Below are 13,927 nucleotides of genomic sequence, written 5' to 3' on the forward strand. Positions count from 1 at the left end.
GGAATTGGAGTCTTGGCCTGCTTGCTATTCAGAAGACTGGCCACTAAGGTCTGTGTCAGTGCACCTGAGAGGCAACCGTAGTCCTGAGGGTGGATTGTTGCGGACATTTTCCCGCCGGCTCAGACCTTTAAGAATCAGGGTAGGCGTGCTTCCCATTTAATACGTGGAGAAATGGAACCTTCCGATTCGAGCACTTACATCCACCACAGGAGGCTAGAGTCAGTCCTGCTCTTAGAGCGCACAGGCTATGCTCCGCCCTCAATTGCTGCCCTGCCTCCTGCGAAGACGGGCAGCTTGGAGGATGCTCCTCCCTTCTTCCCTCCCGCACTCCTAGAACGCTGGTTCCCCAGGAAGGGGAGGAGTTCTTCCTGGCGCGGAGGCCACCGTCGCCACGGCAACGCCGCTTTACTGGGCCCAACGGATTAGGCGGCCTGGGGCAGCAGGCGGCCGCGTGGCCTGGGGTCAGCGCCAGCAGCATGGACAGCCTGTACGTGGAGGAGGTGGCCGCCTCCCTGGTCAGGGAGTTTCTTAGCAGAAAGGTAATGGCTGGGCACTCCAAAGCCCAGGAGGCCGCTCCAAAGTTGGGGGGCAACTTGGGGTTTCGGTCAGTATCTTTGCACCTTCGGGGGTGGGAGAGCATCCACCCCCTGTGTTAGCCGCAGATTACCCCAAGAGCGCCCCTTTCTTGAGACAGGGAAACTACATTTCCCAGAAGCCAGTCCTTCCTAGTCCGAGGGTACTTCCACAAAGCCAGGCCGGCCCTTGTTCTGCTGCCCTCCCCTGGCACCAGTGGTCACGGCAGTGCCAGGTTGGCAAAGGTGTCCAGGGCAGAGCACGTTCTCCCAGCCTGGGGCACAGGGCATGTCTCTAGGAAAGAACTTCCCCAAAAGAAAGTTCTGGACAGTCAGTTCTTTGCGTCCTTTTAATCAAAAGTGGAAATTCCAGCTGCTGCATGAACTTTTGTAGAAGAATTATGTGAATTCTCTTATTGTCTCATCCCAGAAGAGTTTTCAAAATGTTTGTAAGTTAGGAGCATCTTGGGTACCCCATGGAGTCTAGGAGAGGAGGATGCTTCATGGGGACCAGGAGTTGGGCATTGGTTTGTATTTTACATGAAGTGGCTGAGGGCTATGCTTCCATGTGATGTCATATTCAGCTGGTCTAGGGGTCACTTATTTGAGATGGAAACACACACACACATGGATCAAAGGGGAAGGATTTGAGGTCAGATAGTGGAAGTTTAGATATATGTTACTAGTTTATGATGTACGTGTGACATTACTACGCCATTTCTATAAACAGAAACTTTGAAATTCCACTCATGTGTAATGTATAGTGAGGATTAGTGATTATATCTGATACTTACATACAATGTGCACAATGTGCACATAGCAGTTCAACTTTGCAGTTGCTTCCCTGGCTCTGAATGAGCCTGTTTTCAAATGCTTGTGTGCTTTTTTTTATGATTTATGTTTATTTTGAAAAATTATAATGCATCTGCCTTCATTGTGTCTCCTTTGACCTCTTACTGAGTCTTGGGTTAAAGTTGGATTATCAGTGACACGTGCTCAGAGGCTGATGGCCGAAGCTAAGTCTGGCACTGGATGTAGAGGTGTCAGAGAAGCCTTCATTTCTTGAGTGCAATCCAGAGCCCACACGGACATCCTGGGTCCCATGATGAGCATTTGATCAGGATTGGACCTGGGCTCACCTTGACTATTTGCTCATTGGTACTTGCTCCCATTACAGCTGTCACACCTGCTTGTCTCTCACCTTGACAGGGCCAACAAGCTGACCACCCAACTGGGTACCACCTCAGAAACCATCTACCTACCTGACCTCCTCTTCCTCCCCTTGCTTTATCTAAAAGAGAGGTATCTTTATTTACTGACTGTGATGGATATAGTTTTATGTCAACTTGACATGAGCTAAAGTCATCTGAGAGGAGGGAGCCTCAGTTAAGAAAATGCCTCCATAAGATCAGGCTGTATGCAAGCCTGTAGGGCATTTTCTTAATTAGTGACTGATGAGGGAGGGTCCAGCTCATTATGGGTAGGGCCATCCCTGGGCTGGTGGTCCTGGGTTCTATAAGAAAGCCATGCAGAACAAACAAAGTTGAGCAAGCCATGCAGAACAAACCGGTCAGTAGCATCCTTCCATGGCCTCTGCATGGAAACTCCTGCCTCCATGTTCTTGCCCTGTTGGAGTTCCTGTCCCATCTTCTATCAGTGATGAACAGTGAACGGAAGTGTAAGCCAAGTAACCCCTCCCCTGAAATTGCTTTGGTGTTGGTATTTCATCACTGCAATAGAAACCCAAACTAAGATATTCACAAAATCATAGAGAGCCAGAACTATGGGCTAGGGCAATTGCTTGTGTTTTTGGTGTTGGTGGTTGGGGTGGTTTTGAGACAGGGTCATGTTTACATTGCCCAGGTTCTCTTCAAGCTCTCTCTGTAGCCCAGGCTGTCTTTAAACTCTCTCTGTAGCCCAGGCTGTATTCATACTCTTGAGTCTCCTGCTTCTGACTCCTGTATTTGGAATTCCGAGTTGCGCATCCCCTCGTCCAGTTGTAATTACTTTTCCTATTGCTTCGGTTTTGGGGGTGCTTCTGAGCCTGCCTCCTCCTTCACTCAGCCTTCTTTTCTCTAACACATACAGACACATTTGTTTCTCTCTGTGCTTTTCCTTAAAACCCCATTTACTCTGCTTATCTTTTTCTTTCCCGGATTCACTTTCTCATCAAAACTCATGGCAGACACTGAGTGTGGTTTTGTTTTCCAGCATTTGGAGCTGTTATAATGTTCTGAGCACAAAGGCTGAAGGGGCAGTTGAGGCCTACCTAGCTAGCACTTGGGCTCTAGGGTCCATCAGGAGCAAGGAAGGGTTGAGACATCTTCCGCAGGCATTGGGTGATCATAGTGTCCTGTGATGGGAGGACGCCAAGCTCCTGGGGGCAGGGGCTGGATCCCCCCAGTTTACTGTCCCTGGACCTGGGTCTCTGTGTGTTTAGGGTGGGTGATGGGTAGTGGTTTGCTGGTCACTTGGCAGACATTCATGAGGTGCTCTGCAGGAGACTGGGTGCCCATCAGGCTTCCTGGCTAGACTGATGTGGATCATGTGACTTCAAGCGTGTCTCCTGGCTTCCTCCGCTGAAAAGTTAAGAGAACAATTGTTGGCCTTTCGACTGTGTTTTTTTTCCCCCCCAAACTTCCGTTTATTTTTAAAGGTTCGTCTTTCATGGCCCTACGTCTAGGTCAGACACATAGCTCCCGAGCTGACTTTCAGCACGCTAGTTACCTGGATTTCATTGTTATTTATAAAGTGAGTCCACAACCCCAGCCATAGCTGACCCCAAACCAAACTGACCAAGCCATCAAGGCCAGTGGTTTCACGAGAATGAATTCTGAAGTCAGCCTGGGGCCTCTGGCTGTGGTCCTGCAAGGATGAGCCCAATCCTAATGAGTCCCAGCAGTTTTCTGTTTACCGTGCGTCAGAGAAAGGCAGGTTTTCATTTCAAGTGGCCATCGGTGACTCAGACTTCTTCCCTCAGGGTTTGAAGAAGACATTTGTGACCATGGACCAGGAGCGCCCCCGCTGCGAGCTCAGCATCAACAGCAGAAACGATCTCCGCAAAGTTCTCCATCTGGAGTTTCTCTACAGGGAAAACAAGGTGAGCGCCTTGTGAGATGGCGTCCTTGCACCCAGGGTCTGGCAGCTGTGGCAGGAAGTTTGGGGACTGGCCAAGATGACAACTCTCAGAGTGAACTAGGTTCACCCCACCAGACCTGAGTGTCCCCTGGTGGGTCTGAGGTCACTTTGTCTTACTGAGTCAGGGCCTGTCATGCCTATTCTTTGATAATTGTTCTCTGTGCTCCCCTTAACCCACACACAATGGTATTTTTAGCAAGACTGCTTAAGGATATATTATGTATGTATGTATGTATATATATATGTATGTATGTATATATTTTAAATAAGATTTCCCTTCTGTGGTTGTAAGTCTCTTGTGACATGTAGGTCAGCAGAGGTGGAAGCTAGGTTTAGCACACCCAGGTGTATGGGAGTTGAGGAAGCCAAGGGAATATGTTTTCTTGAGGTATAGAGGGCCCACTAGTCCCAGACCCCTATCCCGCCTGCTGCTGTCATGGTACCCTGGAGGCTTCTTCCGTGCCCTGTATTTGAAGTAGGACATTTTGTTTCAGTAGTGTCCGCCTCCCTCATGCCCATGGAGTTAGACGGTGGGCAGAGACTGTGTGTCTTTTTCATACTGTGTCCACATGTTTGATGAATTGTCTTAGGACTTACTGAAGAATCCATATGTGTCTGTGTAATAAATGAGCGACAGCCTAGAAGGGTGAATACAAATGTAAAATGAATGTAAAAAGCTATAGTCCGGACTGAATTTCTCTTTCTGTTAGAAGAAAGAGTCCTTCCCAGCAGATGTTGCCTCATGCTTGGGCATGCTGTAAGAGTTAGAGAGAAGCTAGTGAATAGTCATGAAGAGTCAAATAGTTCTGCGTCTGCTATACTTTAAAATGCAAGGCTCTAAGTGACATCTCATGCAGAAGTCTGATATGAGAGACGTGAGGGAAGCCATTCTTTGGTGAGTAAACTGAGGACATCCTGCCTTGGCCTTCTGGGCCAGCTTCTCTGGGCACAGTACAGAAGCTCTGAACCCACTGATATGTTGGGAGTTTGCCCTCTGGGGAGGGCTGTGACCCAAGGTGGCGATTTGACATCTGACAGTTATTTATGGATTAGTGTAGAGATCCTGGTTCTTTTTTTGTTTGTTTGTTTGTTTGTTTGTTTGTTTTTTGTGGAGCTGAGGATTGAACCCAGGGCCTTGCGCTTGCTAGGCAAGCACTCTACCACCGAGTGCTAAATCCCCAACCCTCTTTTTTAAAAAAAAAAAAAATTTTATAATTTATTTAACTTTATTTTATGAGCATTGGTGTAAAGGTATTAGATCCCCTGGAACTGGAGTTACAGACAGTTGTGAGCTGCCATGTGGATGCTGAGAACTGAACCCAGGTCCTCTGGAAGAGCAGCCAGTGCTCCTAGGCCCTGAGCCATCTCTCCAGCCACCCTCCCCCTCCTTTTTTTTGTTTCTTGAGACACAATCTTATTCTGTAGCCAAAACTGGGCCAAAACTCTCTACGTAGTTCAGGCTAGCCTTAAACCATGGCAATTCTGCTTCAGCCTTCTGAGTATTGGAATTACAAGTGCTACTGGGCCCAGCACTGGGTTAGAGGTTGATTTTCAAAGGGAGACTTGGGTGTGGGGAGATGGTTTGGTGGTAAGAGTTTGAGTCTCCAGGAACCACCTCAGAAGCCTTGCATTCCTCTCACACCAGCACTAGGGGCAGAGACAGGCAGATCCTAGGAATTTGCTGGCCAGCCAGCTTCCTGTGCAGTGAGACACCTTGTCTCAAGGCAATAAGGCAGACAACGTTAGTTAAAGGATGGCACCTGACATCCCCCTCTGACCTCCACATGCCTGTGAACTCCCGTGCACACCTGCACACTTATGTGCATGTACTACACACATACACATATACACACATACACATATACACACATCACTCCCACACATAAAAATAAATAAAATGAAATGAAATCCTAACTGATTGAATGGGTATGTAGGAATGAAAACAAGATTATTTGGAATATGCAGAAAAGTCTCCTGGTCCCTTGACAACTAACCCACTGTTTAGGGCATGACAAAGAGGACCTTGGGTCAGGCTGCCCTGTGTAAGTGCAAGGTGGTATTCCAGGCAGGTGTGCAGGCCCCAACCACTGGCCCTCAGTTTATAGCGACTCTGCCTGCAGGAGCCCTTGTGATCCCCTTGAGAAGGTTAGGCCCCGGCAGCCAAGTGAGGTCAGCCCCAGGCTGAGCTCCTCTTGTTCCCCACACACACATGTGTGCAGTCCTGGGTCAGGGATGCATTGACTTGGACAGCCTGTACCCTTCAGTTGTTGGATTTGGAGGCAAAGTCATGGGATGTTCATGTTAGGGAGATATTTCACAGAGACTAGGACCTTTACCCAGAAATCCAAAAACCCCTACTGGTCCCCTAACATATTCACTTAATTTCTTAGGAGAATCTTGTTATTTAAGTTATTTTTATTTTTCCACTACACCATCATCTCTCTAAAGTAGCTATTATCTTCAAAACTTAAGGTATCATCAGACCTGGGTGAATCCCTGGTTATTTGACATAAACAGTACTTTTCAGCCATGATAGAATGAATGGGAGCCTATGTTTTAAAGGAAAATATACTTACTAGTCATCTGTTGCAAGTAGTTTTGAGATTTGCTGAGCCCAGAGCTCACCAGACCCCAGGGCAGCCCTACAGCTTGGTGTGAATACTCCCATTACCTTGCTTTTCCTGACAGTTAGGTGGTAGATTTGAAAACCTACGTAAGAGGGGGGGAGGGGTTTGGGGAAATGGTATTAGCTTCACTTCAAGGCTGTGTGTTCGCTGTGAACTTAGTGCTATAAAAACTCACAAAAGTGTACTGTGGGCAGCCCAGGACCCCAGAGCACCTCACTGAGAGAAAAGGCAAGACCTTTGAAATAAATTGCATGTTTTCTTCAACTTGCTTCATTGGAATCTTAATTTAGACCAAGACAAAATAATTTTTTTGGCCTTATAAAAACCAAGTAAATAAACTTTATTTCTGACTTTAATTATCTGATAAGGCTGTTGAACTCAGTGTTGTCCACTGGTCATGGATCCTGGCCAGAGAGGAGGAGGGGAAGGACTTGGCCAGTGCTGAGGGCTGCACACTACTAGGCCCTTCCTCGGACACTTGGCTGCTTGACTTGGCATCACCTCATGAAAGCCCATGTCTGGCCACAGCTCAGCAGGACCGAGTGCTCCCAGCTCCCCACTCTTGGGGTGGAACTGATACATGGCCAGATTCCTAAGTCAGACTGTGGATCACTGCTTGGACAACTAGGTGTCTGTTCAGATCATTTGGGGGGAGGGGTTCACGAGAAATCAAAGCTCTAGTTCTTGCTATTTGAGTATAGTAAGTCTCAGTTGGTTGTGTATTAAACAACAACAACAAAAAGAAATCCAAAAACTTCTAAAGAAAATATGCGTGCAGGCAAGGCTGGAAAAACACTGGTATCATTTATTATAAAAACTATTGCTTGAAGCATTTCTTTACATACTTTTCTGTTTTAAATCGTTGGGGGTATAACCTGAGTCGGTCCCAGATGACTTTTTTCTTTTCATTTGAACCTCTTGCTTCAGGTTCTACAGTCACTAGTGGTCAATGTTGTTTACCTCTGTCTTTGCTATGACAAAATACCTAACAGAAACAACTTAGAGGATGTAAGTTTATCTGGGATCATGATTTTAGATATTTTGGTCCATCCTGATGGGTGGCTAGAATGTGAGTTGGCTTATAATGTGATGTAGACCAGAAACAAAGAACATGAGGCTGGAATCAGAGGCAGGTATGACCTTCAAAATCTTACCCCTTATTATCTATTTCTGCCAGCCTGTCCCCATCTCCTAAAGGCTCCACAGACTTCCAAATAGTGCCACAAGCTGGTGACCAAGTACCCAGAACATGAGCCTGTGGGTGGGGGACATCCCAGAACACCCACTAATAAATGTTCAAGCCTGCTGTTTTTTTTTTTTTTTTTTTTTTAATTTTATTATTTTATTTTTTTATTCTAGCCTCATGTTGGGCACCAAAATGTTGTTCTGGGTATTTTACTCTTTTGTGGGGCCCACCAACCAGCTCCTAAATAAATCGTTCATGGAGGATTATTCTTAATTATAAAAGCCTGGCCTTAGCTTGGCTTATTTTCTTGCCAGCTTTCTTAACTTAAATTGTCTTGTCTCCCTTTTGCCTCTGGGCTTTCCCCGTTCTCTTACCTGTGAATCTTATTCTCACTCCGTGGCTTGATGTGTAGCTGGGTGGCTGGCCCCGGAGTCCTCCTCCTTCTCTGGATGCTCTCGATCTCCCTCTGCTCCCAGATTTCTCCTACATATTCTCGTTGTCTGCCAGCCCCGCCTATCCTTTCTCCTGCCTTGCTATTGGCCAGTTCTTTATTAGGCCATCAGGTGTTTTACTCAGGCAGAGTAACACAGCTTCACAGAGTTAAACAAATGCAACATAAACAAAGGTAATAGCACAGTCTACTGCACAGGCCTCAACTCCTTGGCTCTACAGAGGCCAGAGAGACGGTGGAGGGAGAGAGCCAACTACTCTAAGTGGGCTTCTGATCGCACACACTTGCAGTGCCACCCCCCACCCTATAAATGAAGCCTAGTACGAAATTAAAACTGTAGTCTTAAATGAAAAGATCTGTCTCTTCTAGTTGTTTCCATAGGGAAAGAATGCAAAAGGAGATTAGCTTTGGACAGCCCTCTATTCACATCACAGTGCACAAGATGTTAGTTTTTCTGGAGTGGAGATGTTGTCTCTGTCTCTGAACCCCCACCCAGTACAGTGCCTGGCCCTCAGAATAAGGAAGTGTGTAGTGTGATGGGGAAGCTTGGGACTTACGTCAAAGGATCGGGATGGTCAGTCTCTCACTCTTCTCCTAACTCTGTACATTCAGTTAATGCTGTTTTCTTTTTCCCTCCCCAATGATAGGCAAAGGAAAAGCCTCTAAAAACAAACCTTGAGCTCATAACCAGATACTTTCTGCACCATTCTGGGAACACAGACAACTTAAGTCCAGGAGCCCCGATCCCTGAACTCCCAGTTGCAAAGAAAAATAACAAACTGCCGTCGAGATGCTCAGAGAACACACTGGTGAATATATACGATCTTTCAGATGAAGACACAGGAAGACGAGTATCATGGCTAGAAGCTGGCAAAGCCAGGTATCTGCCGCCTCCTCCTCCTCCTCCTCCTCCTCCTCCTCCTCCTCCTCCTCCTCACTCCGCCTAGCAGCTTGTTTTGCTGCTGTAACAAATCACGGTGACTCGTTGACGCCAGGAAACAGACCATAATCCGCCTTCTTTAAAGTCAGCTGGGTCTAAGCACCAGTCACTTTTACAAACTACCTTCACAGAAACACCCAGCCTGTTCTTAGGTTCAACGCCTGTGTATTCACTTTGACCCCCTTTGTTCTCCTCAGCCCATGGCATGGTCCTGTCCACATCAGGGTGGGTCTTCTCCTATTCAGTTAAACCTTGCTGGAAATGCTCTCACAGGTGCACCCAGAGGCGTGTCTCACCAGTCTCCTAGGTGATTCTAAGGCCAGTCATGTTGACAATGAGGATTAACCATCAGAGATCTCACAGTTAGGGTTTCAGGGATCTGGACATGCACATCTTTGGGTGTCACTGTTAAGTTTACCACACTGTATGTTTCAAATTCTCTGTCACAGAGCCATGTTATTTTCTTCAAAAGGCCAGGAAGAGTGGACCATTTTATGATGTTATTTACTTACATTTCAGAAGGTTGACTTTATATCCCATGATTCCTAAGGTTCAGGGACTTGCTTTGATTTTCTTTGAAACAGGTACATGATATTCATAATTGAGCCTCCATTATTTGGAGAATAGTCCCACCAGTTTGCAGCTATCCTATGACACACGTGCTCTCCAATGGTGTATGTAACTTACACGGTCACATACTGTATGAAGTCACCAATAGTGGGGATAGCTTCTGGGGAATGGGTCTCCTCTTCCACTTGGCAGAAAAGCATTTCTTTCTGAGGGTTGGAAAAACTCAGTGCATGAATGTCAAGTTAAGAAAGTGTGAGGCCACTATAGGGAAGTAACCTGAGGCATTAAACGTGAAAAGTCAGGAGGTGGTATAAGGTGGCCCCTTTTGCAAAGGCATTTGCTGCCTGCTTGGGAAAGTCAGTATTTCTGGGATCAAACCAAACAATGAGGTAGTTGAAGCCTCCAGGTCCTGACCCTACCATTTCCCCAAGCCTGATGCACCTTGGTACCTTTATGCTTCCTTGCCTCTCCCTCCCTCCCTCTCTCCCTCCCTCCCTCCCTCCCTCCCTCTCTCTTTTGTATCCCGTCAGCTCTTGGTTCCCAGTGATGCTAAAAGCTGCTGCTCTTCTTGACATGACAACAAAGGCCTCTGTTCATATGTCCATCTCTTTTCCCTGTGTAACTCTTCTGAGTACTGTCCTGGGCTCCATGCAGAGGTCAGCACATCCACAGATTCCACTCTGACCTGGACAGGGTGAGCTTTCCACAGTCCATACTGGGACAGGCCACTCCTTCCTTGAAGGTCATGAGGCACTCCCTGTAGCTTTTAGGAGAAACCCCAAGTACCTTAGGATAACTTTGCAAGTCTCTACCAGCCCAGCGCCCACTGTTCACCGGAGCTAGTTCCCTCCCAGGCCTGTGTGCTTGGGCTTCAAGAATTCTCTAGGTGCTCTCTCCAGGTCACCCCAACCTTCCTTGGCCTTGTCCTCTGCCTGGCATTCCCCGATAATGGCACAAGTGACTGCTGCTTTCATGTGTGACCCAAGGCTTGCTGGGAGGTGTGGCACAGTGTAGGTATCAGTACCATTATACTAGGGACCTGAGGAAGAAATCTGGGATCAGTGGAGTAAAGGGCCTCTGAGCAGCCCAGACAAAGCTCTCCTTTACCTCAGTCCTGTTCTTTCTCACTTTTTGCTTTTTTTTTTTTTCTTTTGAGATTCAAGGTCTGGTTACTCTTAAAGACTTACTTTTGACTGGACTCGGACTTCAAAGTAGAAGTGCTCAGTGAAGCTAGCCTACATCTCTTGGCGATCTGTTCCCAGTCTTTTCTCTGGCTTCCTTCATTCTCTTGGCCACAAGTTTAGCATATTCTGTAGCCTCCTTATTTTTCTTAGTGTGCTGTTTCTTCAGAGCAATGCACTGGCGTCAGTGTTGCAGGACATGTGGAGTAACTGCAGCTGTGTCGCAGGACATGTGGAGTGCTGAATCTTGGGTGCTTTGGTCCTGGGCTTCTTACTTTGTTTAACATTATTATTGTACATGATGCCCACCATATTGTAGGACATCTTCTTTAAAGAGATTGAAAAGCTTTAGGATTCTGCTAGCTCTTTGGGGCCCCAACTACTGAGACACAGTAGAATATGTCAGTCAGTTCAGGAATCATCATCACCATCTTCCTCCTTCTCTTCTTTTTCAATAGCCAAGTTGAGAACACTCAGATTGGCATCAACATGCATCCCTGAACAGACTTGAGCTCCCTCTCTCCAGTTCTTGGTCTATAACAGGAATGTCCTTTCTCAACAGCTGGTGCAGTCTGCCTTGGGTCAAGACACCTTGTTTCATGGGAAAACCTTGTTTGTCATTCCCACTAGTTCAGATGACGTAACATTCCTACTCTTTACCCATGGCATTAGCAGCAGTGTGTGTGGCCATGTGCTTCTCATAGAAAGCAATGACGTTTGTCTTCATTTACTTCAATGAGTTTCTGACAGCCAGTGGTTGGGAAAGGGATACTCAATTTCATCTAGACATGACCAACCATCTAAGCGGTGCCACCAAAAGAGAGTACTTCTCGATCCTTTTTTTGTTTCTCACTTTTTTCTTTTGCTTCTGTTCCCTCTCCTCCTGCCTTGCACACACACAACTACATGTATACACACCCTTTCAGCTTTACTGAACACTTGGAAATGTCAAAGTTGCCCTAGGTGTGTTCTCCATATACAGGTTCCATCCTTTATCATTTGAGTCTGCAAGAACCAAGATGCTCTTCAGCCTTCGGCCATTAGGACTTAGAATCCCTTGTGGATCATTGTCCCTGACTTTGCTTGTACACTGCTGCACTTGCCCTGATACTGAAGAAGTGCTTTTTATTTCTTACCTCTGCTGACAGAGCCTTGGCTCATTTCTAATTGTATATTTATAAATCATGGCTGACTTTGGGGTTTATCATTATCATTCATTTGGAGGCTCTGTTTTAATGGAAATACTATGTTTTTGCAGGCATGACAATCTTGATGGGGATATACTTGGTAATTTCATGACATCCAAAAAAAGCCCACAGAAAAGTAAGCCTGCACACATGGTTCTGGGGGACAGCCTCCCTTTGGTTCCTGCGTGGGAGAAGGTGGAGCATCTTCATTCACCAGAGCCTTGCACAGATGTGAAGAGGCCAGTGGAGAGGACCAGGCCAAAGTCTGGCCTGATTTTCCGAGGCATGATGGCCGGGCCCGTCGCCAGCTCCCCGCAGGTGGGACTGCCACTCTTTGTGTTTTCTGTAGACTAGGGAGTGAGAGATAGGCTTCAGGCAAGTCTGGCTGAGAAAGGCATGCATGTGGGGACAGGAAGCATGCCTGCCTGTTTCCTCTTTCAATGACCCTGTGGATCCCCAGTAGGCTTCCCTGCTTCCCTGCCCTTAGTTTATCTACCCGAGTTAGTACAATGGATGCTCTGATTTCATCCCTCTTCCCACGAGTGAAGACACACATTCCTGGCTTTGTCTTTGCAGTTCTAGAGTAGGATAACTCCCTTAGTCTGGAGAATATCATTGCTTACCACCATCGAGGTTAAAGGGGAGTAGAAATCCTGGTCCTAAAGCTATCATTTATTTTGTTCCATTTTCTTTTTTCTTTCAAGTTGTAACAGTTTGACTCATTGCTTGGTGGTTTCCTTTAAGGAGGAATCATGATTTGGTCTCATTAGGTGGAAGGGTCCAAATGAGAGGACAGTGTGAAAGAAGTTTTCAAAGCAATAAATGGGAACATAGCAGCGTCACACCCTGTATCAGTAACGTGAGGGGCTGGGCAGACCTACACTGGTTATCTGTGAAATGCTGCCTCCCTGTCACGTAGGTGTGTGTCTGTGTCTGGATGAGTGTGTTGATGCTGGCACTAATCTTTGAGCTCTGTGGGTTAGGACAAAGAGGCGGAATCCTCTCCCTGCCTCATCCAGTCCTGTGGCACCTTTGATCAAGGTTTTCATTTCTCTTAGCTGAGGTTCATGTTGGATGGCTATCTGAAACTGCCTGGGAATCTCTGGCATTTCTGTATTCTTATGGTCATGCATCTTGGTGTAATGATGAAGGAGTGAGAGTCTGCTTCCCTCTGTGTGGTCCACGCCACACCTTGGTGCCATGTCCCACCCAAGGCGTCTTGTCAAAGAAGGAAATCCCTAAATGGGACCCTGTCCAGAGGAAGGTGGCTAGCCAGGTTGGAGAGAAGTCAGGAGAAAGCTTAGTCTTTGGAAGTGTTGAATCTTGAAAAGATAATTCTTATTGGCAGAATGTAAGAGATTTCTTCAAATGTGGAAGGAGGAATAGCCTAGTCCCAGGGTGGCAAATATGTGGCTTTCAGCCATTGGTGCCATCTTATAATGCCTTCCTTTGGCAGGCATTGCTAGTTAGTCATAGTGCCCTTGTTTTTCTGTTGGATCTCCCTGGGTACCTTGAATGGTCACCACCAGTGGAGTGATGTGCTGGCATTATGAGAGGAACTCTCCTAACCATCTTAGGTTTAGTCTGAGGCTCCTGAGGGCTGTCACATTTGCGTGTGGCACATGGTGTGTGTTCATGAGCCTTTGCAGGGTGGAGTGGTGTTGAGTCCCCTGAGGACTCTGGCAACACTGCTATACCCCTGGTTGGAAGTTGGTATGAGGATTGTACTTTAGAGCTGCCTCAGTGGAGATGGGATGTCACTCTCCCTTCTGGGGACACGGCAGAAAGGGAGTCTATCTAATTGAGAGTTTAGACTTCAGCGGTGGCTCTCAGACCTTTTAGTCCCAGGATCTCTTTATGCATTCAACACTGAGGATCCCTATAGCTTTTGTTTATGGGGGCTATATCCATTGATATTTGCTATATTGGAAATTAAAACTTGGGTCTGGAGAGATAGCTCAGTGCTTGAGTATACTTGTTGGCTCTTCTAGAAGACTGGAGTTCAGTTCCCAGCACCCATCTTGGGTTGCTCATAACTGCCTGTATCTCCAGCTCCAGGAGATCTGACTCCCTCT

The 13,927-nt window shown here is 46.8% G+C and overlaps 1 protein-coding gene across 2 annotated transcripts in view; it reads left to right on the plus strand.

Moving 5' to 3' along the window:
• Positions 1-298: 298 nt before the first annotated feature.
• The window catches only part of Mindy4 (MINDY lysine 48 deubiquitinase 4), a 107,322-nt gene continuing 93,693 nt past the window's right edge, over positions 299-13,927 (plus strand). For both annotated transcript variants that reach the window (XM_036182645.1, XM_036182646.1), the window contains exons 1-4: positions 299-539; positions 3,553-3,672; positions 8,622-8,854; positions 11,924-12,170. In XM_036182645.1, coding sequence (XP_036038538.1) covers positions 477-539; positions 3,553-3,672; positions 8,622-8,854; positions 11,924-12,170 — 663 coding nt within the window. In that variant the 5' untranslated portion in view covers positions 299-476. The remainder of the gene's footprint in view (positions 540-3,552; positions 3,673-8,621; positions 8,855-11,923; positions 12,171-13,927) is intronic.

Source organism: Onychomys torridus, chromosome 3 (genome assembly GCF_903995425.1).
Source record: "Onychomys torridus chromosome 3, mOncTor1.1, whole genome shotgun sequence".
NCBI classification, from domain to species: domain Eukaryota; kingdom Metazoa; phylum Chordata; class Mammalia; order Rodentia; family Cricetidae; genus Onychomys; species Onychomys torridus.